The sequence below is a fragment of the Balaenoptera acutorostrata genome, chromosome 15 (assembly GCF_949987535.1).
Source record: "Balaenoptera acutorostrata chromosome 15, mBalAcu1.1, whole genome shotgun sequence".
Classification (NCBI taxonomy): Eukaryota; Metazoa; Chordata; class Mammalia; order Artiodactyla; family Balaenopteridae; genus Balaenoptera; species Balaenoptera acutorostrata.
The window spans coordinates 45751875-45778764 of NC_080078.1; the positions used below are offsets into that span (position 1 = coordinate 45751875).

Genomic DNA, 26890 nt, shown 5'->3' on the forward strand with positions numbered 1-26890 from the left:
AGAGTAGCTATTCTCACTGGTAGACTGAGGTTACACCCTGCCTGGGCCAGCGGGCAGCATCCCCATCTCTTCCTGTACAGCACACGGCGCCTCCTCAGCCCCTCCGAGCCCACGGGCCGGGCCCGCTGCCCCCAGGCCGAGGCAGACCTTCGCCCGGGGCCCAGTCAGGCTGGGCTGCAGCCGCCCTGGGCCTTTCTTGGGGAAAGCAGCCCCCCACCCTCCTGCTCACTGCTCTGTCTCGGCAGCACGTGGCCACCCTGTTCCCCGGGGATGTGGGCCGCCTGCGGAGGATGTCCGTGATCGAGGAAGGGGACTGCAAGCGGATCAACATGGCCCACCTCTGTGTCATCGGGTCCCACGCTGTCAACGGCGTGGCGAGGATCCACTCAGAGATCGTGAAGCAGTCAGTGTGAGTAGTGGGGCCCGCGCTTGGCTGCGCCAGGGCGAGTGAACTGCCAGAGCGCGGCGGTGGGAGGGTGAGGCCCTGACTCGGTGCACAATGCTGGGGAGCCGAGCCCTCTTGTCACCAGGAGCCCTTCCCGTTGTCTGCGTTCTCGGTCTGTCCAGGCAGAGGCTCTCCTTCTGGAGCGCGTGCCGCTGGCTGTGGGCCTCGGCACCCCGCCTGGGTACAAGAGTCCTGGGCCCCGCCAGGGTGGAGGTTAGGGTGTGACGGGCTGGGGCTCGTCCCCGAGAGGAAGGAGGAATTCTTAGGTCAGATTCCCTGCTTCTGCCCCCTCTTTGTGGGATGTGGTCTTGGAATTCCTCCTTTCCATCCTCGCCCCAGACCTGTGGAGCGCCTCGTGTGAGCGCCCGGCAGTCCTGGACGGGTCTGTCCGTGTGGCGGCTTCCGTGTCCTCGGTGCTGTCCTGAGGCTTTGTGTGATGTACTGTTTAATCCCCACTGTCCGTCCACTCTCCACTGTCACGACCACTGGGAGGTGGCCAGGCTCCAGCCACATGCTGGCGTGGAGTTGGGCTCCTTGGGGGATGGGACAGAAAGGCTGGGCTCTGGATTGCCCAGGGGCTCCCTTCAGAGGGCCTTGTGCCTCTCGCTCACCTTGTTAGAAACAGCGCTTGTGACAGTTGCCCGTTGTCTGCGTTTTTAGCTTTAAGGACTTTTACGAGCTGGAGCCAGAGAAGTTCCAGAATAAGACGAATGGCATCACGCCCCGACGGTGGCTGCTCCTGTGTAACCCGGGGCTGGCGGACACCATCGTGGAGGTGAGGCCGGCGCCTCTGAGCCCACCCGGAGCTGTGGGCAGGCAGAGCGGCAGCTGCCTGGGGCCGTGTGGGCGGCGACCCGCTCCTCTGTGTGTGGACAGCGATGGCTCCTGGACGGTGCGGGCGGTGGGGACCCACTGTCGCCCCGGGTGTGGGGGGCCGTGCGGTCGGTCAGCAGCCCTGGCGGCCTGTGCAGGAGTTCAGAGGGGAAGTCCTAGGCTTCAGGCCCAGCTGCCCCTGAAGAGGTTTGTGAGCCAGGGACGCGGTCGTTGTTGACTTGTTCCCGTGCTCACGCGCTCAGCGAGGAAGGAGACAAGTTACGCAGGGGCCAGGCCGCATGCTGGACATGGGGATGCGGCGGGGGTACTGGGGGGCGAGCTGTGTGTCGGGGAGGCTTCTCTGGAAAGGGACGGCAGAGCCGAGGTCTGCCTGCCCAGTTGCTGGGAGGGCCCGGGAGCAGCGCTGCAGGGACGTGACCACCCGCAGCCTGGCTGGTGTGGCCTCGGTGCAGGCGAGGCCACGGAGACGGCCCAGGTGTCTGGAGGCCAGGAGTTTGCCTCTCGGTCCTAAATTAGAAACAGGGAGACTGCAGCTGGGGTTCGTTTGGAAACAGCGCTGTGCTGCAGCGTCGGGGGCAGGGTGGGGTGCCCAGGCCGGGCGGGAGCGGCCGGAAGGCCTCTGTCCATTCGCGGTTCTGGCGGGTGCGGGCCTTGGGGGTGGGCGGAGACGGGCCCCCGGGTTTCAGGCCTGTGGGGAGCCGGGGGAGGCGCGTGCATTTGAGGGCACGTTTCAGTGGTCGGGACTTGACTGGCGCCGGGTGTGCGGTGTTTCCTGGGAGGGGGTGTCGTGGGAGAGGAGCGGGCCTGGGGCTGAGGTGGGGAGAAGAGGTGCGGAAACCGCGTCTCCCTTATGGCTCGGCAGAGAATCGGGGAGGGTTTCCTGACGGACCTGAGCCAACTGAAGAAACTGCTGCAGCTGGTCAGTGACGAGGCACTCATCAGGGACGTGGCCCAGGTCAAGCAGGTAGGCCCGGAGAGGGGCCCATCCCCCCACTCAGCCTTGCAGAGGGGGCCCCGCTGACCCCTGAGCGCACCGCCGCCCAGGTCCGGAGGAGAGCTCGTCTGGAGGGAAGCAGTGGGAATCGATGCAGGTCTCGCGTCTGCACTTGACATGCTGTCCACACACCTGGGCCTCCCTGTGGCCACCTCACCGCCAGGCGGCCTGGCCCACTGGGCGGCCTTTGAAGACCGAGACTGACCCTCCACTGTGCCAACAGCCTGGCCTCGGGGGCCCAGAAATAGTCTTCGTTTTGGAGTCTCGCCCCCGCCCCAGGTCTCCTCGTCTCCTTTTTCTGCTTTTCTCATCCTTTGCTCCTCTTCCTGGGTTTGCATGTCTACTTTCCTGTTTATCTCCATGCTCTCATGCGGATCCACTTTCAGGATCACGTGTCCCCCTTCTGCCCACCAGGCTCCGGTGACCTTCTGTGTCCCTCTGCGTCTTCCCTGGGGTGGCAGCGCGTCCTGGGCATCCCCTCCCTGCTGCGTCTCTGACACCAGCCCTGGGGGCTCGGCCCTGTGAACATCCCACCATCCTTACCTCTGTTCTCCCAGGAAAACAAGGCGAAGTTCTCTACCTTCCTGGAGAAGGAGTACGGGGTGAAGGTCAACCCCTCGTCCATGTTCGACGTGCACGTGAAGAGGATCCACGAGTACAAGCGGCAGCTGCTCAACTGCCTGCACGTGGTCACCCTGTACAACCGTGAGTGCTCCGCCCCTGCGCCCCACCCACCCTCCGACCAGGCCCTTTTCTCACATGGCCACCGGGGAGGACATTGCACGTTCATTTTGAGTGGCACCTTCTGGTTTTCTGTGTTCGGAGCAGAGCAGCTACAAGGAGTGAGACCTGAACTCAGAGGCTGGGGAGCTTGAGGCCCAGGGGCTCCACCTCCTCCAGAGTGGAGGCTTGGGGGTACTTGGAGGCTGGGTTTTAGGTCTGGTGTAGCATTTCTTTCGTACTTAGTTATTATCGTTATTAGACTCCTCTCAAGTTATTTGGAGAGATTATACTTAGCAGGTGAGGCATTTGAAGTATACTCATAGAAGATGAAATAGTATGTTACATCTATACGCCTTAAACTATTTAAGTGGCATTTGATTTTGAAGCACATGTGAATCAAAGACCCACCTAAAAGTAACTATGAACATTTGCTACTTCTATAAATAAGATAATAAAGCCTCAAGGAAAAATTTGGTTCTTTTTTTTTTTTTTTTTTAATTTATTTATTTTTGGCCACGTTGGGTCTTCGTTGCTGTGCACGGGCTTTCTCTAGTTGCAGCGAGCGGGGGCTACTCTTCGTTGCGGTGTGCGGGCTTCTCATTGTGCGGGCTTCTCTTGTTGCAGAGCACGGGCTCTAGGTGTACCGGCTTCAGTTAGTTGTGGCACGTGAGCTCAGTAGTTGTGGCACACGGGGCTTAGTTGCTCTGTGGCACGTGGGATCTTCCCGGACCAGGGCTCGAACTGTGTCCCCTGCATTGGCAGGTGGATTCTTAACCACTGCGCCACCAGGGAAGCCCAAAACTTGGTTCTTAAAATCTTGTAATGTAGTAAAGCAAATACTAATTTTGAAAATGAAGGAACCAAATACTTTCCAAGACGCAGAGCTCCCCTCGAGGACATCAGGTCTCCAGTTGCCAGTGAGGGAGACTCTGTCTTGAGGGATCCGCTCGCTCGTGAGACAGTGAAGTGACAGGACGGATGCTAGTTTGGGTTGAGTGGTTCTGACCCGACCCTCAGAAAAGGCCCAGGTGAGGGCCCTCCTGTGCGTGTGGCTGAAGGGGGTGCCCCCTGGGCCAGAAAACGGCAGTTCACGGAGACTTCGTTTTGTGCTCTTTGCCGTGGTTTTCTTCTGCAGTTGTGATTTTTCTGCATTTTCTTTGTCGTTTCCCCGGCGGTGTCCCTGAGTCCCCTGCCTATGAGCAGCAGGGCCAGTCGCTGGGTGGCCTGCCCTTCCTCCCATCACCTCTTGTGGCCGGTGCCTTCCTGCTGCCCAGGGTGCTGCTTCTGCTCGGCTTGTGAGCGCCCAGGGCGCCCACGGCATTCCGATGGGGCCGTCAGGGCACGTGTCACCCGCCCGCTCGTCCACCTGCGTGTATGCAGCGCACAACGTGGTGCTGCTCTGCCGTCCTCGCCTCCATCTGACCTGGGTTTCAGTCTGCGATGAGACGCCCAGTCCTCTTACAGGGCCGTCCGGTCGCCCTCCTGCCCAGCTCCTGTGCCCCGAGGTCTTCCACGTCCACAGCAGTCTGTGGCCTTTTGCAGGAAGGGTGGTTCCGCGGAAGCGACGTTCTCAGTCTCCCATTCTTGCCTCGAGCGGCACCGTCTGGAGGGTGGGTCCGGAGTGAGCTGCTCTCTTGGCCTGTGCTCATTCTACTCGGCTGTGTCTTGGGTGCCGGCTGTTGTGGGTCCATTTTCCTGATGCTCGGGCACTCTGAGGATGGTGGTTGATATCTCGTATCATTTCTAGGAAGTTTCCTTGAAATACATTAAAACATGTGTTTGGCTTTCTTCTCCTGCGGCTCCAGTGAGGTGTGTGGTTGGTTTCTTCCACCGCCTTCTTTTTGCCTGTTGGTAGCTCTCCCTCCTTTTCTGTTCCATGTTGTCTGCTGGTCCCGCTTCCACGCTGTGTGTGTCTTCTGTGTTTTCTGCACGTCTCCCCTCCCTCCTGGCTTCTGTGATCGGGCTGCACTCTGTGGGGCGGTTCTGCCTTGTTGCCTGTGTTCTGCTTTCTCCCGGGGTCTTGCGTTTCGGTGCTATGGTTTCCTGTCTGTGTTGACAGTCCTCACAGGTTGGGGACTCACAGGGAGGCTGCTTCCACTTCCCTCGTCTGTGGCAAAGCTGTGTGTTCGGGTTGGTCGCTTGTGTCTGAGGAGCTGCGTCAGGACTCTGGCCGGGCCTCGTGAGCTCAAGGCAGCCGCAGGCCTCCCCAGCTTGTGACACCTCTCTGGGGCTCCAAGTCCAGGCTGGCTCAGGAGGCGTCGTGGCCCTGTGGGCCTCTGTCCACGAGGATGTCCAGACCCCCTTTCCGAGGTTTCCCTGTAGGAGGGGTGCCAACAGGGTCTGCCCGCCCGGCCCCCTGGGGCTCTTTCCTGCCTCCCCTTCCCCCGCTCACAGCCCCCAGGAGGCTGGGGTTCCTGAGACCCTGACTTCACAGCCCTGTCTCGCACCCATCCCATGACCCGGCAGGACTTGCTCAATGATCTGGAGTTAGCGTATTTTTCTTCTTTACTAGTTTTAGTAAAAATATAGTTTGTGGGTTTTTGGCTTTTTTTTTTTCCTGTTCTCTTTGTTACTCTGTCCACAATCTGGAAGCGGGAAGATTCAGAACTAAGGGACGGTCACGTTCCTACTAGAACCTGAAGTCAGAGGTTAAAGATCAGCCGTGACCCTTTAGTGGCTCCTGTAAATCTTGCGGCCGATTCCTGACTCTGGTGAATGCCATCTAGGGCAGCCTGTCACTTCTGTAGACACTCCCTGCCCCCAACCCCCAGCTGAAATCTGGAAACCGGTGGCCTGGTGAGGACACCTCATTCTGCTGGGGCTGGAGGTGAGCTGTCTGCTCCTGTGCAGAAAAGGTCTGGGGGGCTTCTTACCCTCTGTCCCAGTGACGGAGGGGGCTTGGGGTCTCACTGACATCCCTCGCAGGCTGACGGTGAATCATCACCATCCCAAGGTCACCCTATTTTTGAGTACCCATCACATGCAAGGGCCTTCAGTCCTGGTGACCAGACCCAAAGAAGCTCCTGTGTTGGGCTGTTTTGGACGCAAAGGCACAGCTTTTCCACTGAACCTTCTGGAAGAGTCTGCTCCTGGCTGGCCTTCCAAACCAACCTGGACCAAGTGTAGAATTCTGTAAGCGGGAGCTCTTGGCAGTGCAGCACCTGTGTCGGGCTGGCCTCTGAGGACGCTGTCACTGAGGCCTGTCCCAGGGCTCAGGCATGTCTGGCTCCAGGGGCTTCACGTGGCTCTCTTTTGTTTGTCCTGCAGGAATAAAGAAGGACCCAGCCCAGGCCTTTGTGCCCAGGACTGTCATGATCGGGGGCAAGGTGAGGTGACGTCTTCTTTGCTCCTGCTTGGCGTTGGTTGGGGATGCACAAACCACCATGCTTTTCAGCAGTGCCTCTGTGTCGGGGCTGGATGCTGCGGGTGGCCGGGCGCCAACCTGCACACAGAGCCCAGAGGTCCTGGCCCCAGGTGTGCCTCTGGGCCAGGTCAGGCTCCATCAGCTCAGCCACAGGAGGGAGCTGGATGGGGCCCCTGTCTGCCTGGCCCAGGGGAGTGGGGTCCCCAGCCCCAAGGGCCAGTCTCTACTGGGCTTGCTGGCCCCTGCCTCTCATGGGGCAGCACTATTTCTCTGTGTAACTGCCGGCTTTCCACGCCTCCCCTGCACTTGTGTGCCGAGTAGACGTGAGTCGCTGGCTGCTTCCGTCAGCCAGATGTGCGCCTGCTTTCGGCTCAGCCTGGCCTTATTCATTTTATTTACATGTGCTTTTGGACATGGGATCTCAGAGTCCCAGGGTATTGCCGGCAGGCATCAGTGGGTCCCGTCATCGGGCTCCACACTCTAGGGCCTGCGTCCCCACCCTCTGCCACTTTTCCCAGAAGCCTGGGCACAGCTGCTTCACGGGGGCTGCAGGTGGGCCCAGGACTGTCCTCGCCTCTTACTTGAGCACATATGAAGGTGGAGGCACCTCACGGGCAGGCCCGTCTTGTTCTGTCTCTGCCACCGTCCCCCGGCCCACCGACTCCTGATGTTTCTAAAGCAGACTCCGGACAGCATGCTGGGGTTTTTCTTTTCTTTTCTTTTTTTAACTTGTCTATTTTATACATATTAGTGTATATATGTCAATTCCAATCTCCCAATTCATCCCACCACCGCCCCACCCCAGCGTGCTGTTTTGTTTGTCAGTATTGCCATATGCATTTCTTAGAGATGTGGACTTTCAAAAAGTTAAAAAATGTTAATTTTTTAAAAATTAACATTTTTAAAAAGAGAAAAAAAGAACTGTAGAACATCCACAAACCTGTCCCCCAGACTTTTGCTGAACCATTTCATAGTAGATTACAGACATTATAACACTTCAACCCTAAAAACTTAATCAGTTGTCTTCACAGTGATGTTTTCCTGCAAAACCACACAGCGCCACCATGACACCTAAAACACTTGACAAGAATTCCTCCACATCATTAAATATCCAGCCAGGGCCACATGCAGCTGTGACAGCTACAAATATCTTGAGCTTGTTTGAATCAGGATCCAGCAAGGTTCTCACATGGCGACGGGCGGCTGTGTCTCTTAAATCTCTTCATCTATAAGTTTTCCTCCATGTCCCCCTCTTTTTTCCCCCCGCAATTTGTTACAGAAATCATGTTGTGTGTCTTCCCCAAACCATGTCCCTCTGGTATCTCGCAGTACCTTCCTTGGCTCCCTGCGTTTCCTATAAGTTTCCTACTGCGTTTCCTATCAGTTCTCAGAGGTCCTTGTTCCCTCTCTCTCTCCATTTCTGAAAAAACCAACTAGAATCAGAAAACCAAGCTTGAGGCTGACAGGTTTGTGCACGTGGGTGAGGTGCCGTCATGAGAGGTGCTCGGTTGAAAACGAAGCGGGTGGGGCGCCGTGCCCCATGGGTCCGTCTGCCAGGTTGAGGGCAGGACACACAGGGATGCCATGGCCTCAGCCCCCCGTCCCCCGCTGGCAGAGCCACTCGGCTGGGTGTGTCCAGGCTGGGCGTGTCCAGCCCGGGTCCGGCGACCCTGCCCTGCACCTGAGCACAGGGTGTCTGCTGAGCACCCCTCCCCCTTTCCAGGCAGCGCCCGGCTACCACATGGCCAAGATGATCATCAAGCTGGTCACGTCCATCGGCGACGTTGTCAACCACGATCCGGTTGTGGGCGACAGGCTCAAAGTGATCTTCCTGGAGAACTACAGAGTGTCCTTGGCCGAGAAAGGTGAGCCTGCCCTCCCTGGGCGCAGCCAGTGGTCCTCTCTGGTCAGGGCCTGTCTTGCTTTCAGACAGATTAACGGCCCCAACACCAGGCTGCCCAGCCAGAGGGCCCCCCCTACCCCGGTCTGGCTCTGGGGGAGCCCTGCTGCCACCACGTTTGTGGGTCATCCTTGGCCTCACACATCCTTGCTCTCTGAACTTCCCACTGCTCCCCGCCCCCTCGCTCCTCTGCCCCTCAGCTTGGCCCTTCTGCCCCGGGGCTCCCTCTTGCTGGCCCTCGCCGTCCCCCAGAGGATGCTTCTTCTCGTCCCCACCTGTTCACTCTGGCCTCGCGTCCTGCACCTGCTCTGGGAGGGTCTAGCCTGGGGCCACTCCACTTCGGGGATACTGGGTATGTGTTGCCATCTGGAGAAGGGCCTGTGGCCAAACGTGCCTCGGAGCATAGCTGTCCTGAGCTGGACAGGCCTTTCTAAGCCGGCCACTTCCGGAGACCTGGTAGGAAGTGCTGGGAAACCTGAGCCTGGAATTGTGGCCCGAGTAGCAGCCCCTCTGATCCATGAGACTGTGCGCTGCCCTCCAGCCGCTGAGTGAAGGGCAGGCTCATGCACTCCCTCCTCCTCCACTGCCGCCGGGTCATCAGGACCATCCCTGTGGTCCCGCCACTGCCATGGACCATGTGTGGCCCGGGGGTTCGGTTGGGGTTAGTGTTTCACTGAGCTTCTAAAGCAACTTACGGCCGCCGCCTGGCACTCCCAGGCCAGTTCCTGTGCTTCCTTAGAACTGACCTTGGGGACAGCCAGCCTGGGGTTGGGCCCCGCACCCTCCCCCAGCTCTTGGACTGGCTGTGGTAACGTGTCCACCATCCCGTCTGCCCATGTCCCTCTGCCTGAGGGGCTGGGGGTGCCTGTGTCTCTATCCTGGCACCTGGACCTGACCTTGAAGAAGGGGCTGGGCTCTGGTCTTGGCTGACCCCGAGTGCCCTTCAGCTGGGTTAGGGAAGCAGCATCAGCTCTGAGGACAAGCTGAGGACGTGGGAGCAGGGATGCCAAGGCAGGCAGGACGGAGGCTGCGTTCCTGCTGCCACATGGACAAACTCACGCAGGGAACCCACACTTGGGAGAAGCTGCAGGGCTGTGGCTGGGGTCGTGTCTTGGCCGCTATGCCAGTCTGTAAACGGCACAGAGTGACTTCGGTGCATGTGGCCACAAGAAGATTGTCCCCCCGCTGTCCCCAGTCCTCTGGTGCTGTGAGTCGGATTCCTTTTTAAGCCATTTAAGGAGCCTGCGGGGCTGATCGAATTAAGACAGCAGTGATGTCAGGATACAAGGGAATGATGACACCACCAGGCTTTGGTTTGGCCCTCGTCCGTGGAAGTTTCCAGAACAAAGGTCCTTTGCCACCTGCAGGGCTTCTCAGGCATCTCCACTGTGGATCCTCTGCCTCAGGCTGCCCTGGGTCAAAAAAGGGAGCTGTACGGGTGGTGCGGGCAGTGCGTGGTGTTTCTGTGCTGTTCCCATTGCTCTCGTGTTGAGTGGTTCATGGCTGATGGGTCTTGCTCTCGCCCCCTTGCAGTGATCCCCGCCGCCGACTTGTCACAGCAGATCTCCACCGCGGGCACCGAGGCCTCAGGCACAGGCAACATGAAGTTCATGCTCAATGGGGCCCTCACCATCGGCACCATGGATGGAGCCAACGTGGAGATGGCTGAGGAAGCTGGGGCGGAGAACCTCTTCATCTTTGGCTTGCGGGTGGAGGACGTGGAAGCCCTGGACCGGAAAGGGTGTGTGTCCCTCTCAAGACCTCAGATCTCCTCTACTTGTTTTTCACACCCTTGGATACCTTGAGGGGTCCCAGCCCGGCCTAATTCTGTGCAACTGAAATTGCCTAGTTGCCTAAAATTCTTCAGGGGAGTTGTTGAAGCCTCAGGCACCAGCTGCTGAACCCAAACAGTCAGAACCTTGTCAGCTTGTGAGCGCTGGCCCTTTTGGCCCTGTCCCATGTCTGCCACACGCCTCCCTCTCCCCAGACTCCCTAATGGCCGCAGGGTGTCTCCCCAACTTGGTTTCACATATCATTTTCTTCTGCAACATCCTGGCACTGGGGGTGGGGGCGGGGCTGCTTGAGCATCCTCTCGAGGAGGACAGCGACAGAGCCGTGCACGTGACTTGTACGTCCTCTAGCAACCATGTGTCTGTAACAGTAAAAGGAGGAGGTGGAATTGATGTGCTCACGGCCCATGTCCACCTCCCAGTGCCTGTGGCTGCCAACCCCACCTGGCTGTCCTGGGCCCAGGGCACAAACGGCCTCAGCACCTGCCCATGAAGCTGCCATCTCCCCGCAGGTACAACGCCCGGGAGTACTATGACTGCCTGCCCGAGCTGCGGCAGGCCGTGGACCAAATCAGCAGCGGCTTCTTCTCCCCCAGGGAGCCCGACTGTTTCAAGGGTGTCATCGACATGCTGCTGAACCATGACAGGTGGGACAGGCCCCTTGTCCCTCCCCAGTGGGTCAAAGGGTCCCCCTGGTGGGCTGAAAACTGCACATTGTTTGGGGCCAAGCCTGGGCCTCAGTGAGGCTCACCCCCACCTCAGCCCACGGCCAGAGGCTCGGCCGCACCCAGGGCCCGGGGTTTGTGGGGCTTCTGACGGTGCTCAGAGAGCCTGGGGGCCTGGTGGCAGGATTGCCAGCTGCCAGGTCCAGCCCCAGGCCCCCGGCACCAGCTGACCTCCTGGACGGGAGTGACAAGCGTCACCTGGGCGGGTTGGAGGCGACTTCCTCAGGGCAGAGGGAGCCTGGGTTTAATGGGGAGCCCAGGAGTGGTTCAGGTGGAATGAGCTTGTGAGGCCATGAGTTACCACATGGTTGGTGTTTTACGACGAGGCCGTGGACACGGGGTTCTGCTCCCCCCACCCACCCTGGGGCACAGCCTTGCACAGCACTTGTTATAGGTCGGCGGTGCCTCCTCCTCTGATGACAGGCCTCTTCTCCACCCGGGTGGTAAAAGCTGAGTCTGTCAAAGGCTGAGAATCGACCTCTATTCCACTTTCAGTTCCTTTGGTTTAGTGTGTCACTTTTTGATGAATGCTGTCAGCTGGCTTCTGTCAGACCCAATCGTAACTCCACACACGCCCGGGGCTGGGAGCTTGGCCCTGCTGAGGTCTGTGATCAAGGAGGGACTTTACAGGGTTTTATGAATTGTGTTTCTGACTCAATCGTAAACAAAACGTGTTTCTGTGTCCATAAATCCTGCACCACTGGTTCTCAGCCCGTGAGACCTGAGAACAGATGGTGATGGAGCCTGTGCTCACCCTGTGCCCTTCCCCTGGAGGTGAAATTGGCGGGATGCCTCAGCCTGTGCAGCTCTAACCCATGTGCACGGGTTCTTTGAAGAACACTGGGTTAAAATAAGGTTTTTCTAGAATAGCGTCCCCAGGACAGAAGTGTTGCTCACAGAGTAGTCCCCGTGGCCACCCCTGTCCTGCAGAGCATGAGGACGCAGCCAGCCAGGCCCGTTTCCTGACCTCCCACTTGTCACCCATCCAGCCCAGCTTCCTGTCTCCCATTTCAGGTTCAAGGTGTTTGCGGATTATGAGGCATACGTGGAGTGCCAGGCCCGGGTGGACCAGCTGTACCGGGTAAGGTCCTTGGGCCCTGGCAGGAAAGCAGCAGGGCGTGACTGTGTCCTGCTGTCTCGGGCCACTCCCAGGAGGTCACAGTTCATCTAGTGGCCCAGAGCAGGTTGGGCTTTCTCATTTCCTGCTCAGGGACTGACTCGTCTAGCCCTCTGCCCAGGCTGCTGTCCACACCAGCGCACCTTCCCCTGCAGCCTCTGGGCAGCTGCCACAGAGCGCAGGTGAGCAGGGCAGGAGTTTCCTTCTGGAGGCTCTGCACACCCTAGTCTGCGGTCTGACGGCCCATGTGGGTGTGATCAGGAGAGCCTGAGGTGAGGGATGGGCCTTGTAAGTAGTGAAGATCTTTCTGTGCTTAAAATGAGAAGATGAACAATTCCTTGTAAAAGTGACAGATCTGACAGCAAGTAGAACAAGGACTTGTAGCTCTAAGGAGCGGAGTTTCTAAGGTGGGGCTGCGGGAGCCAGTTCCCCAGTCCGCGGCCCTGTGTCCCTGCCTTGGCATGGCCCACAGAGACCGTGCATGTCCAGTGGGGTCTCCTGGGAAGATTCAGCTCCTGAACCTGGGGAGGTAAAGGAGGGTGTTCCACCCTGTGCACCCAGCCAAGGACGGCAGCAGGAGGGGACACTGGCGATGGGGGCGTGACTGTGCAGTTGTTGGGTCAGATGGTTCATGGCCCAGGTCGTTAAAGCAGATTCTTGGACGCGGCCTGAGGGGTTTGGGTGTCTGAGTTGTTGCCCACGTCTCACCCCTCCCTCCCCCCACCTCGAGGAAACAGCCCCTGATATTCCCTCCTGTGACAGAACAGGAGGGGGCCTAGAAACCGAGTGATCTTCTGGGCTCCAGGAGGAACCTTTGCTTTCCTTTTGGGGAGGCCCCTCCTGGTGCTGGCTGCAGTCTGGGGGCGCATACTCCTCTGGTGGAGTGTCTGTGCATTGTGTGCGCCGCACCCCAGCAGGACCTCTGTCTAGTCATCTGGAAACTTTCCTGGTGGGTGGGCCCCCTTCCCGGTGAACTCTTGGCTGTAGAGTGCTCGTCATCTGTCAGGCTGCCCAGGGCCTAAGTGCATCTGGGAACAGCCCGAGGTCACTGAGCACCTGCTTCCCTCTGCAGAACCCCAAGGAGTGGACCAAAAAGGTCATCAGGAACATCGCCTGCTCGGGCAAGTTCTCCAGTGACCGGACCATCACGGAGTACGCCCGGGACATCTGGGGCGTGGAGCCCTCTGCCCTGCAGACCCCGCCCCCCAGCCTCCCCAGAGATTAGGCCCCCGCCCTCGCCCTCGCGACCAGAGGCATTTGTTTTCTTGCTGACTCTGCCCGTTTCCAAGCACTTTGCCAGCACCCTGCTTTTTTCAGTGCTGTTTCCGGGAGGGCCATAGGGATCCGGGTGGTGGCTTTCAGGGGTTGGGTTGGGGGAAGATGCTGAGGTGAGATGCTCCCCCGTTCCCTGCAGGAAAGCGGAGCCCGCAGCACTGAGCAGGGCAGTTGGCCTGCTGCTTTGCCCACCCGCCCCTTGGAGATGCGGGAAGGTGGACTTGTCTGCTGGGCTCCTCGCAGCCTTGCACACACCTTGTGTGAGCTCGTTTTTAGTTTTGAGCCTCTGGATTCTGGGGTCCGGCCAGGTAGCCGTGGTAAAGCCTGGGGCGGTGTATGTTTGTGCAGCACCTGGGCTGGCCGTCCAGTGTGGCCCCAGTCCTCCCTGGCCCAGCTCTGCCTCCTGGCCATGCAGGGAGGGTCCAGTGTGCTAGGCCATGTCCTCATAGCTGCTGTGTGGGCACCCTGCCTGGGGTTTCCAGACTGATCAGATAAAGAGGCCCCAGGACAACTGAGAGTGACACTGGGGACGACACCTGTGTCCAGCATCTAGGGAGCTTTGGCTGGGACAAGGCTGGCTGATGCAGAATTGGTTTGGTTTTGCTTTTTCATAAGATTTTTCACAAGGAAATGAAACTAGCTGAAGCCTTTCCTTGTCTTAGCAACTAAAAATAGCCCTTTTAAAGTTTAGTGCCTGGGGAGGCAATGCTGGGATGTTCTCACCTGGCCCTGGGGACCCAGGTGGGGTCCCCACCTCTGCTGAGTGAAGCTGAACACCCAGCCCCGCTGCAGATCTGTGCCCTCCCTGTGCCCGTCGAGTCCAGGAGGGTGCGTTTCCGGTCTCTCAGGAGGCCAGACTCCCTCCTTCCAGCAGCATGACAACCTGGTCTGGAAAAGGACTGAGTGGGCCCAGAGGAGCCCAATTTCCATTCTGCCCAGAGAGCAGGCTGGTGCTGGGGAGGGCGGGTGAGCAGGTGGGAAGGATAGGGCCAGGGAAGGACAGGGCCAGGGAGCAGGCAGGAGCTGCGGGCGGAAGCTTCCTGAGGCTGTCTCATCAAATGCTGGACCTGGGTGGCACAGGGTCCTGCCCTCATCCCCGTCCTGACTGCTCACCTCACCAGAGGCGTGAGGGTCTGTGGTTGCATCCCCAGCGCCCTCTGCTGCCCGTCCCTTAGGCCGAGCGTAACCATCACTGTGCCCCTCACTGTCACTGCCTCGTGTGAGAAATGGATTAAACCTTCCTGCTTGTGCTCAGTTGATCTGGCCTCTGTGTGTCACTCTTGTGCCCAGGGCAGTCCATGTCCCAGCCGGGCTAAATTATGGTCCATCATTCCAGGACTGAGAACAGAAAGTTCTCTCACCCCCAGCTGCGTGTGGGACTCAGAGCCACAAGTGCCTGAACCGTCAAACCCAGCCACTTGGAAAACTGTCTCCTGGGTGTTGGCATTTTTGGTGTGAATTGTACTGGTTTTTGCACCCATCTTTTGCTACCCACTCCTGGTCCTGGGAAGTGGAACGCCCTGGGGACCAAAACTCTCCCCCCACCCCAAATTGTATGGCTGCAGGTTAAATCAAAAACCCAGAGGGATATGACTCGGGGCTCATTGTTACCCAAAGTACCCAAGAACACCGTGGACCCCTGCTGGTGGCTGGGTGTGCAAGGCACCCCTTGGTTGGGGGCACCTGAGATGCACATTCCTGGTCTCAGGTCTGGGGCAGTTCCTGGGACACATGCATCTGACGACCACAGTTCACAGCTGTGCACATTTCTTGCTGTTCCTGACCACAGACTGACTTTTGTGACCCATTAAAGGGTCAGTCCTAACCCACAGTTTAAGCTTAGTCGCTCGGACCGAGGTAATAAGCTGAGATGCCACCAGGCAGAGATGTGTAGACCTGATTACTAATTACCTGACAGCTGACAAGGGCGGCAGCTACCAGCTCCACGATCCCTTTTTATGCTTCCTTATCTTCGGACTGTCACACACCTGTAAAAACACTAACAGCTTGTATTTTTACTTTATAGCCTACCTTATTCCCCCCCCCCCCCCAAAAAATCTGAGGCAACTTACATACACAAAAGTTTAAGAAAAACAAGATGCAGACTTGAGCCCAGGCAGAGCAGGCCAGGTCTAGACGGCCTCATTGGTCAAGACGAGCTGGGGATGTGGCTCTGAGCTGCAGAGCCTCCAGGAGCCTCAGTGACTAAGAAAAGCACGAAGGGGCTGCCCTGGCCAGGCGGGCACTTCATGCTTTAGTTACATGAAGACGGTGTCAGGTGGGGATGGGTGTCCCAGTTCTGACGGAAGTCCAAGGAGACACAAAGCTGGGGGACGGGGTGGGGCCCTGCAAGCCGTGCTCACACCTGAATTAGATACCAGGAGCGCAGAGCAAACCCATCCAGTAGAAGATAACTGACAAACTGACCTCAGGAGAGTCTGTTCCGTTTCAAACCTGGTTTAAGAGAGACGTGGGTTTTCCAGATATGAGAATCACCATGGGCAGCTCTAAGATGCTTCAGAAAGAGGGTGTAACCTGCTTCTGGGCCTCCAGCCAGGGCACAGCTGCTAACAGGCCACAAGGGGGGCAGGTAAACAAGCCCCTTCCCACCCTGGGGAATTTCTGCGCTGCCGGGACTGGAAAGTGCCAGAGCCTGACGATCTGGGGGAGGAAGGCCTGCCATCAGGAGAGACTTAGGTGGACTGAAGTCCTCCGACCTGGGACAAACCCTGTACTGCACAGCTTGAAGCCCCCTTATTAAGCCACACACCCTCTCCTGGGAGAGAGGTCACTTAGCAGGGAGGTGAGAAGTGGGACAGCTGGCAGGCGCTGGCTGGGAACGGCACACGTGCAGGGAGGCTGGGTTGGCAAAAAGCCCAACAACACAAGTGCCACCACCAGTGAGTGAACAGGGCGATGCTCGTGGGCCAGAAGAGTCCCTGCACTCCAGCAGCCTGAACCCCACCACCTGTCCATCGACACGGCAACATTCAACGAGCTTATTAACTGTAAGGTTGGAAAGGTCACCTGTGTAGGCCTGGTTTTTAGAAAAATGCCATCTGCTCCACCTGGAGAAGCCGTCCCCACCTTCCCACCGTGAACAGGCCTTTCCCCAGAGATAATGCCCCTCCCTGCTGGGCTTCAGTGTCTGGAAGGAAGTGGGAAAGAAGGGCCCATGATCCTTGGCCTTACAGAGCCAACATCTCTTCCCATACAGCCGGGTCCTGAGAGTGGCCTGGGGCTGTGCATAGGGCCTGGGCTGGAGGTGTCACTGAGAAAACAGACAGACCACCACCACGATTTTATTCTTAAATAAATGCTCAGTCTAAGGCCAGGTTAGGTAGACAGGTGGGTGGAAATCAGAGGAAGGCAGACCACGGGCACCTCCCCCGCTGGGAGCAGTGGGGCCGCCCAGGGAGGCAGGGACACCAAGGAAGGCAAGCGGGGTGCACAGGGCGGGAGGGGCTGATGGAACCACTAGAGTCCGTTCTGGGAAGGGACAGAAAGAACCCAAGTTTCCCCACATTCTCGAGAGTGGTGTCAGAAAGCTCAACGTGGTCCCAAGACCCCACGCCTCCTGCCTCAGGCTCCCGGTGCCCAGCTCAGGAAGTGTGGGATCAACCAGCCGATGGCCAGAAAGCTCTGTCACCGTCTTCCCAACAAGACCTCAGGTTGAGTGGCAGCAAGAGGGAGAGAGGGCCACATGCCTGCCACCCACACTGTCCACAGAGACCTGTGCTCCCAGCCACCCGGGGCGGGTGCCTCAGGTCTGCCAGGGCCTCCTCTGCCTGGCCCGCTGGCATCCGAGTTCTCTCTCCAGACGCATCTTCAGGGTGCCGGGCTGGCCAGAGGAAGGGGGGGGCAAGGGCAGACATCTTCATGCTCCTTCAGGTGGCGAGTAACACTCAGTGCTGGCGCCCTGGTTCCGACTTCCCCAGGAATTCCCTGGACCAGAGGAGGACACCTGTCGGCCAAACCTCTTGAGGCCAAACCTGAGACACCACCTCCTGTGGTCCTCCTACAGCCCACCCGGGGAGGCCACAAAGGAGCCTGGAGGACCACACTTCCGCTCAGAAAACCCCGTTGAGTTAAACAAGCAGGGCGCCAACAGCAGCACCCAAGTCAAGTCCCGACACACAGGAGCAAGGATGGGGTCACTAACTGCACCCCAATGTTGCAGCCATTCTCTGGTCTACATTTTGTGTAATGTATTCCTTTTATGGGGAAAAGCCACAGTCCCAGAGCAAACCCATACTCGTCACTGTCCCCTCGCAGCAACCCACATCCGTGAGGCAAGAAACTGCAAAGGAACGCCCCTGGAACCTCAAGGGCGAAGTGTAACCACCCGGCACACACCTCACCGAGGGCCGATTCCAGCACCCCGGGCTCAGCAGAGGCCCCTGAGCCGGGACGTGCGGGCTGCCTGCACCCTCCAGCGGGAGGCAGGGAGTGCCTGGTCCATCCAAACCCTTCGCTTTGCCACCAGCACACCCCTCATCCTCAGGCTCTGCGCCCAAGCTCGAGATGGGTGCCTGGGGCGGCAGCCCACATCCTGGCCCAGGATTTCGGCCAGCGCAGTGCAGCCAGGGGCACAGCCTCCCTTCCAGAAGCAGCTGGGGACAAACAGGCTTTTGAGGAGCTGGCCCAGACCTGCATCCCCCTGTGCCCCACGCGCAGGAGCAGCAACCTGACGGGCCTGTGGGAAGGGACGGAGGCCTGACCCAAAGCAGCTGTGGTGTCTGCACTGCACGACCTGCACCACAGGGAGATCACAGCCCTACTGACCGTGGGGATGGCCCAGGAGGGAGGGGTGACACTCTTGACCCCTCACTGTGACTCGGCCCCGAAATGGCTTTTGTAGCTGCGGCCGCACACGCCTGCCTGAGCCATCGCCACGCAGGACGGCATCACAGGTGAGAGGAGAGCGCCTCACCTCAGGATCCGTGGAAGCTCAGGGCTCTTGTAGATGTACTTGTGCCTGTAGCCAAGGTCCGAGTGGAAGGGGATGAACTGAACCTTGAAGTCTCGGAAGCTGCGTGACAGTGCAGCAATGTTGTAGAGCTGGGGGAGGGAGAGGCGGGTCAGCGCCTGGGGCCTGGGGGTGACCTGCCTACTGGCCTCCCCCTGCAACAGAGAGCAGCCCATGGCCGCTGTCTCCAAAGAGCAGCCCAAGCCCCCCACGCACAGCACCCTGCAGCCTGCCTCGGCCACAGCAGGGACCCTCAGGGCCACCACTCAAGACCCTCTCCGTCCTCACGCCCGTCTTGCAGACCGCCCTTCCTCAGGGGCCTGCAGCACTGCAGAGAGCCACCTGCTACGGGATGCGGTGGTGGCCCGAGTGCCAACAGCAGCCTCGATAGCTCAGTCCCTGGGGCTGGGTGGGCTGTGTGCCTCAAACTTTGCCGTGTGCCTGGGTCAAGGCCCGTCAACAAGGTGGCTCAGGATCTATGCCACCTCAGCCCCCTACTCCCAGCCCGGGATGGCCAGGTCATGTGCCCGGACCGGCTGGAGGGAAGGACCTGGCCCTCGCACACCTGCCTCAGGCCTGGTCTGAGGTGGCCTGGGCGTCGCGCCCTCTAGCCTGCCAGCGCCACGGCCAGACAGTGCTCTCTCCCACCCTACCCCCACCTGCAAATCTAATCGGGCCTCCTGGCAGCAAAGGCAAAGCAAACACAGCAAAAGCAGACACAGAGGCAACATGGCACCTTCTGTCGTCAGTTCCATCCCAGAGGCAAGAGAACAGGTGAGAGTTCTGTGCCAATTCCAGCCACTGGGGGAGCCTCGCCATCAAGGGTTCTTTCCCTCCAGCCAGTAACTGGCAAGCCCTCCTGGCTGAGTCCCCTGTACGGGGGACCCAGGAGATATTCATTTGCTTATTTTCACATTTCCTTCTCGGGCGGCATCAGCTGTCCAGCCCCGCCCTGACCCTGCTGCCAACCTTCTCTGCCCTCTCCCTCACAAGGGGCCCTGCCAGCAGCAAGACCCTCCTCCACACCTGCCTGGCCTAGCCTGGACCGAACATGAGTTTGCCCGATGCCCGCCGGACACCCACCTTTCTGCCGAGCTGGAAGGGCACGACCGGGTCGTCCTCGGCGTGCAGGATGAGCAGGGAGCAGGAGATATGCTTCACGCTGCAGGGAGGGAGAAAGGCGCTGGATCGGCCCTCAGGAGGAGCTGGGGTCTCCTGGGCTCCCAAGTCCTGCCCACAGCAGGGACCTGGCTTAGGGAGCGCTTCACCGTGGTGTGGAACGCCTCAAACTGTGGGCATTTTAATAGAGAACTAGCAGTTGATTTCTTAGATGTTTCCATCAATATCTATTCTAGGTGACAGGTGTCAGTCAAATCTAGAGATCAATTCATTCACCAAATAGGGTCCCTGAATATTTCCTGGAAATTAAAAATTATTTCTTTTGCCAGTAGACTATTCTTAAAAAGTTACAAAACAATATTTACAAACTAAGTAATTTAGGTGGGCCAGGAAACTCACGCAAATGAACTTTACTGGACATCTGTTGGCAAAAGAGCCACCCTCTAATTTATCTTTCGTGTAAATGACATTTAAGGTCATTCCTGAGAGTTTCAAGTAAATTAACATTCTCAACAGGTTCACAGGATCCTGTCCTTCAGCAAACCACCTAACAGAAGGACTGGATGGGCCCGGGGTCTCCTAGCCGCCCCTCACTGAGGTCTCACGGGGAGCTGCTGGACGCAGACACCTGTTGTTGGCGATCCCATGCTGATCTGGGGGCTTCACGAGGGCAGCCCTGGGGCAAGCCTGGCACCTGGCAGGACCAGGCCTGGGGGCGCGCCGCCCCTCAGAGGCCTAACTCTGGCAGTCTGCAACTGCTGCTAGCGGCTCGCAAGTTCACCCGCCCACCGCGTTCCACTCCCAGGGTGGAGCGCTGCTGGTGTGCGAGTCACGCTTTGATGGGCAACATCTTTTCTGGACTTCCACCCACGAAGCTGCTCCGTAGCTTCTCTGACTCTGGAGGCCCCCCTCACATGCTGTCACCTTACCAAATATTTGGAAACAGACCTGCCCACCAAGCAGGGGCTCCTGACTTCCAGTGGGTGAGGGCCGGCCAGCCCACCAGCACTCACACAGGCTCAGCTGGGGGACAGCCAAAGGTGGCTTTCTCACCATTGTCATTTTTAGAGGGAACCCAGTCTATTCAGATAATTCTTCTTTAAAAAATGTAGATTTTTAAATGTTAACTGCATATTCAGATAAGGATTTTTCCTTTTTCTTTTTTTTGAAGAAATTAAAACCCATGAAATTAAGATATCACAAAGATTATGTCAACAGAATCTGAACGTTGTTCAAACAGTCCTTAAATAGAACATGTAACGGCTGGTTTACCTCAGAAATATTTTTAATATTAAACTTCGTAACATCTTTCCATAACCAAACACAAAACAAATGGCTGAGGCAAAGTCATTTTTTGAATAACAGTTACTATTACTGCTTTAATACCTGTTTAGGAGTTCTGGTTTTGATAGATAATTTTCAAATAAAACAGCTTTATGGACCAAAAATATGTTGTCTTCCTACTTCTTTAATCTAATCCTACAGTCTTTCCACATTCCTGGTTCTCCTTCTCTAATTGACATTCCCTTTACAGAGATGTGTTGCTTAGAAAAGATCCCTATGTATTCAGAATCCTATCCCACTTGGTTAACGTGACTCAAGACACTTATTCTGGGGGTTCTTGGGGTTTTTCTAAATTCTCTTCCATGGTACTCACTTTTCATCATTTGCAAACTGAATTCCACTGTTTGTGATGGGATCAAGGAAGAACCAGTCAAACCCAGGGAAGTATCGATAGATCTGGAGGCAACATGTAGACAATAAGCAGAGGATCAATTAAAACACCCCCGCAGGGCTGAGGGTCCAAACAGAGGTGCCGTGTGCCCAGGGGTCACTCCTGCTTCTGAGCAGGCTGACCTGTGGGCCCCCCGGAGCTGGGGGGGGGGCGCCCTTGCCCTCCCTGCCCCCCGCCCTCAGACTCCCTGCTCAAGAGGCCCCAGACCGGCTGCAGGGGGGCTGCCTGCAAACAGGGCTCCCACACCTCAGACTAGGAGACCAGGCTTCCCACACACAACAGGCTGCCACCCCCAAGGAATGGGGTCTGTGCGACTCAGGAGAAGAGCAACATCAAAGGAGACCCAACAAAGGACTCTTCTGTCTGCAGCGGAGCAGCATGAGGTCGGGTGGGGCCGACACGGCTCCCCTGGACACACGGAAGCAGTGGGAGGAGGAAGCAACAGGGTACAGAGGACCCCCCTCTGGGCCCAGCCTGTAAATGGAGAGTCCAAGGCCTCGAATCCGGCCAGTGACGGCCCAACAGCATGTAATCCCCAGCAGGGCTTCCCTGGGGTGCCCACCAGCTCCACTCCTGGGGAGGCAGCCAGGACAGCGCCCTCAGCCTGCACTGAGCCCCATGGGCAAGCAATGCCAGGGGGGCAAACCGCGCCAGGGGGCAAGGCCTCCTGTGGGTACAGCCGCCCTCAGGCAACCTGGCTGTGACCTCATCCTTCTACCTGGCACGAAGTTACAAACATCCTGAGCGGCTCTGTAGTCAGGTTCTGGTTCTCCCCAGAACTAAATGAGAATTAACTTTTAATAAAGTTTGTATTCATTAGACTATTTAAATAATAATTTTATGATATTTTAATTTATTATACATATTTACTTAGTCATTTTTATATTTTATAGCAATTATTTTCATTATAAAAATAAGTCAATTTTTAACAAGATCTGTACTTGCCACTGAGAATGGATGGCTCTTAGCTTCTTCACGGATATTAGTAAATGGAGATTCCAGTATGAGGGCATCTGGAGGTGTCTCTAGATAAACAGACAGGGAACTGGGAGGTGAGCAAGACGCCCCAGCGAGACACGCTCCTCCGCCCCCATCCAGCCACCCTCCACAGGACAGCGGAGCCCGGCCCCGGTGAGGCCCCGCCAGCCGCTGGCGGATCGGGGGAATGGGAGTGGGCCCTCAAGGGTCTGCTCAGGCCCCCACCTCAGCAGCTGGCTCTCGTCTCACTGCACGGCATGTCCACCACCACCCACTTCACAAGAAGCCCCAGCGCCTGGAGCACAGCCGGCTCCCCAACACTCCACCTGCCCACGGGAGCCGGGCCGTCCCCACGACGTGTGACCCCACATGAGCCCCTACCTCGCTCACAGAGGCGCCGCACCAGGTTTGTGGCCACTCTGGAAAGAAGAAAAAAGTTCAGCTGAATTTTGACAAAAATTGTTTCAGATGAGATCATCCTAATACTCAAAGGTGACCGAGGAAGCTGGGATCTGCGAAGTGACCAGTGGGGTTTTGGGCAGGGGGAGCACAGATGCCCCAGCCGTCAGCCAGCCCCTCTGACAGGGCACCTCCACGTCCCCGAGGCATGCGCCTCACCTGGAGCAGCCCCTTCAGGCGACACAGCGGCGCCCCAGTTCACACCCGGCCCGTATGGGTGCCGCCGGGACATGGAGGAGGACAGCAGGGCCCAGGGCCGCCCCGTCAGCAGGGAGGAGGCTGCAGTCTGCCAGGCCTGGGGGCCTCCTGCCTTCCCAGGACCAACCTGGGCGGGTTCCATGCGGACACCCAGGGCAGGATGGCCTGCTCCCCTATCCAGGGCTCAGTCTCCCCGCGAGGGCGGGCCAGGAGGCCCTGTCCTGGGCACTGCCCAGCCTGCGGTCCCAACCCGCCTGCAGCCACCGCGTCCAAAGGAAAGGCAGTAGAAAAACAGCAGGTGCCGATCTTGGGCTCCTTTAGAAACACTGGCCCCTACGCCCGTGGAAGCGATGCAGGTGGCTCACGCAGAACATCGAAGTGCTTCCTGTCTTGGCAGATGGAGGAAGGGAACCAGCACTGCTGCCTCCCCAAGTTCTCCGGTGACGCCGCCAAGCGTGGGCTAAGGGGCCCACTGTTTGCAAACAGAATCAAGGCCCCGGCTCCTGAGCTTGCTGGGCAGCACATGCGTCCTCAGCCAGGCCAAGGGAAGCCCGAGTGCCCTGTCCCGTTCTGCTCGGACCCACCTCCTCAGGGCACAGTTCTGCTGAGGCGCGTCTGCATCCTCCCTGCGGAGGAGACGGCACCTCCACGACTGCTGTTGTACCTCCCGTCACTTCCTGGGTTGAGGAGCTGAAGCATCTCAAGCCCTTCGTGGTCTCTGTGGTGCTTCATCCCCTGCCCCCGTCACAGCACTAATGGTGCTACAGGGTCCAGAGGACACCGGGGCCCCTAGGAGAGCCTGGGCTGGACAGTCGCCCGTGAAGACCTGCTCCTGCAAAGGCCACGTGGGGAATTCTTACCCGGTGCCGAGGGAATGGCCCCAAATATACACAGAGTTGTCTCCACTTCGCGCTTTGATCCAGTCAAAAACATGGAGCGCGTCGTACGTCATGCCCTGCTCCGACGGCGTTCCTACTGAGTCACCCCAACCTGGGAAAGCAGCAGCAAGAGTAGGACGTCACATGCAGCCCAGGGGACCTCGAGGGGCAAGCCCACCTCCTCCCCCTTCTCAGCAGGAGGCCCAGAACGTCCGGGGCCTCAAGGTCTTGGCCAAGCCAGCTCTTCTTCTCCCACCTCCTCAGCTGTCACAACCTCTGAACCCAAACGGCCATCCACTCGCCTTCATCTGAGTCTCGATGAGCAGCTGAGCAGACGGGGTGGTCAGACACACAGACCGCTGCCGGCACCAACACCTGGGGCTTGGCACCAGGATGAGGCACGGACAGGCTCAGCCAGCGAGAGTCCAGTCCGCCCTGGGGCCCCTGAGCCCAGCCCTGACTCCATGGCCCAGCTGTGGACAGGCATGGAGAGGCCCCCAGACAGGCAGAGTCCAGGCTCAGGGCAACTCTGACCCAGAAAGGAAGGGGCTTTTAGCATCCGGTTTGCTTAACAGAGGAAAGCCAACTGTCTCGGCCCCTAAACCTCGACCTCCCAAGGGCCCTTCCCTCCAGATTCTCAGAAAAGTCAAGTGTGACTGTCATTTCCAGCAGCTCAGCAGTGAGTCATCATCAAATGATCTGAAAGCACCACAAGGCTCCGAAAGAGCAAGTCCTGCTACACAAGCAAAACCCAGAGGCAGGGGCACCACAGGCCACCTCCCCGGGGCATCCCAGACCCAGATTAGGGAAGGAGCCAATGTCAGGGACAAGGCCAGTGTGAGGGCTCGGGGCACTGGTGGGGGCAGGGACAAAGAGACAGGGGGAGGCACAGAGAGACAGAGACAGGGACAAACTCTTGTACGGCTTAGAAAGGCAGAGACTCAATAGGAAATGAAAAGAGGAAGTGCTAGATGGGATTTTATTTCTGTTAGAAGCACCAGGAGGCGAACAAGGAAGAGGGCCACGCCTCTCACCACCCTGAGGTTCCAGCAGCAGGAGCAGGAGGAAAGGATGAGCCTCATTTCAGAGCTTCTCCAACCCAGCACCTTCCTCCTGATGGAACACTCTTCCACAAAAGAACCATCCCTCACCCTATGGTCAGCAGAATAATGGCCCCCAAAGATGTCCATGTCCAACCCCGAAACCTGTGCCTCTGGTACCTTACACGGAAGCGGAATGAAGGGTGCAGAAGGAAAGAGGCTGCGAATCAGGAGACCCTGGGATGGGAGATTATCCTGATCAGCGTGAGCCCCAAGTAATCACAGGGTCTTTATGACCAGACGGGAGACAGAAGTCAGAGCCAGAGTGGTGCAGACTCAGGCCACAGGCAAGGAGTGAGGATGGCCTCGAGAGCTGGACTCTCCCCTGGAGCTTCCAGCCATGCCCACACCTTGACTTATCCCAGTGGCTAAAGACTTTGAACTTCTGACCTCCAGAACTTTAAGATAATAAGTCCGTGCTGTTTCGAGACATTTACGTTTGTGGTAACTTGTTGCAGCAGCAAGAGGAAACTCTTCCAAAGTTCACATTCAGATGATGTCAACCGGCTCCTGGGTCTGCGGATGTGGACCCCCCCCCCACCTTACCCCCAGTCAGGGTGAGCTGGACAAGAGGCCTTTAGCCCTTTGACCTCTCCCGCCAAGGACTGTCCAAGGCACACACTTCCCACACAGCCGCTCCCTGCTAACACAAAGCATTTTCCTCACACATCAAACTGTGGGATGCCAGAAAGAAGAAATACTGAGGGGCGAGAAGATGAGTCTCTCTCTTCCCTGTCTCCATAACGTCAACAAAACCAGCTGTGCTGAGCATGAAGCGTGCCCAGCTGTGGGGAAAGTCTGAGTCCAATAAAGAAAAGACAGTACTTTCTACTTTTAAAATGTGGCTGAGGGCTTCCCTGGTGGCGCAGTGGTTGAGAATCTGCCTGCCAATGCAGGGGACACGGGTTCGAGCCCTGGTCTGGGAAGATCCCACATGCCGCGGAGCAACTAGGCCCGTGAGTCACAACTACTGAGCCTGCGCATCTGGAGCTTGTGCTCCGCAACAAGAGAGGCCGCGATAGTGAGAGGCCCGCGCACCGCGATGAAGAGTGGCCCCCACTTGCCGCAACTAGAGAAAGCCCTCGCACAGAAACGAAGACCCAACACAGCCATAAATAAAATAAATAAATAAATAAATAAACCCAAAGTTTAAAAAAAAAAAAAATGTGGCTGACAGAGGGTGTGTGCTGGGGTTCCAGGCACCCTACAGGGGCGGATGCACGCAGGACACACCTCCAAAGACCCTGAACCTCCACCACCTCCACGTGCTCACAATTGCCACAGGTCACGGCAGAGCCACCAGCCGCGCAGGAGCCTCTCAGAGCAACACCTGCATATCCCACACCGACCTGGAAGAAGCGGGGCAAGTACGGAGCCCTCACCTCTGTAGTCAAAGGTAACCACGTGGTAGCCAAGGGAACTCAGCACCTGGAAGTGAAAAACAAACACCTGGGCAACATGGCTCTGGCTAAACCCACTAAACCCAAACAATTTTAAGTGACTTTATGTAATTTGCCAATTTCTGGCATATGATCCACAAAGTCCATTCATCCTGATCTTGGAAACTATCCCCAGAGGCAGCAAAATGGGAAGCATTCCATGGGGACACATCCATAACAGGCAGTGTTAAAAAGATCAACAATGATTAACTCAAAATTATTAGGGGGACCCTCTTCTGTTCATGCGTCCTGGAAAGAACAGCCAGAAGCAGGAGGCAAGCAACGCTCAATCTGCCACAGACCATGTGGGTCACACCCCATGGGCACTGCTCCATCCATCTGTCCACTGTGTGGCCTCTTCTGTCTGTCATAAGCTAAGCGCACCGCTCTGTCCATCATAAACTGTGTGCCGTCCTCACCTACCTTGTAAAGCTCCACCCGGTGGTCGCCTCCTCTAGATCATCAGGGAAAGGAAACAAGCATGGCTGTTAGTGCATCTTCTCAGAAAGGGGGCCCAGGATCAACACTGTAGCATCTGGGCCCTTAGTGCCTGGTCCCCAAATCTACACGGGAGGGTGATGGACAGGTCACCTCCTCCTCAGGGCACCTACATGGCTCCCAGCTTGCCTCCACAGTATGGTGCCAAACAAGGGGCAGTCTGAGCATTTGGGGGATATTTCTTAACTATTACCTCACCTTTGGTTTGAGTAGGCCATACAAACCTTCAGTACAAACCCCGGAAGACACAAAGGGCCCCTCAGCTCCCCAGTGTCCAGGACCACCCACGAACAGGAGGAAAGCACTTCCTTGCTGGCACACACACCACGGGGACTGGCCACAGGCACCTC

At 57.7% G+C, this 26890-nt stretch overlaps 2 protein-coding genes across 6 annotated transcripts in view; one reads left to right on the forward strand and one right to left on the reverse strand.

Moving 5' to 3' along the window:
* Positions 1 to 14426, forward strand: part of PYGB (glycogen phosphorylase B) — a 54633-nt gene extending 40207 nt beyond the window's left edge. Inside the window, exons 11-20 of the mRNA XM_007191855.2 lie at positions 246 to 409; positions 1106 to 1220; positions 2142 to 2243; positions 2831 to 2978; positions 6264 to 6322; positions 8084 to 8225; positions 9794 to 10001; positions 10563 to 10697; positions 11790 to 11856; positions 12965 to 14426. Coding sequence (XP_007191917.2) covers positions 246 to 409; positions 1106 to 1220; positions 2142 to 2243; positions 2831 to 2978; positions 6264 to 6322; positions 8084 to 8225; positions 9794 to 10001; positions 10563 to 10697; positions 11790 to 11856; positions 12965 to 13117 — 1293 coding nt within the window. The 3' untranslated portion in view covers positions 13118 to 14426. The remainder of the gene's footprint in view (positions 1 to 245; positions 410 to 1105; positions 1221 to 2141; positions 2244 to 2830; positions 2979 to 6263; positions 6323 to 8083; positions 8226 to 9793; positions 10002 to 10562; positions 10698 to 11789; positions 11857 to 12964) is intronic.
* Positions 14427 to 16453: 2027 nt separating this feature from the next.
* ABHD12 (abhydrolase domain containing 12, lysophospholipase) overlaps positions 16454 to 26890 on the reverse strand; it is a 70185-nt gene continuing 59748 nt past the window's right edge. For 2 of the 5 annotated variants that reach the window (XM_057529835.1, XM_057529837.1), the window contains 9 exons: positions 26466 to 26496; positions 25986 to 26031; positions 23486 to 23615; positions 22350 to 22387; positions 21936 to 22015; positions 20913 to 20995; positions 19220 to 19298; positions 18101 to 18228; positions 17140 to 17780 (listed from right to left, as the gene is read on the reverse strand). In XM_057529835.1, the coding sequence (XP_057385818.1) occupies positions 17555 to 17780; positions 18101 to 18228; positions 19220 to 19298; positions 20913 to 20995; positions 21936 to 22015; positions 22350 to 22387; positions 23486 to 23615; positions 25986 to 26031; positions 26466 to 26496 (841 nt within the window). In that variant the 3' untranslated portion in view covers positions 17140 to 17554. The other 3 variants (XM_057529836.1, XM_057529838.1, XM_057529839.1) reach the window with 3 other exon arrangements.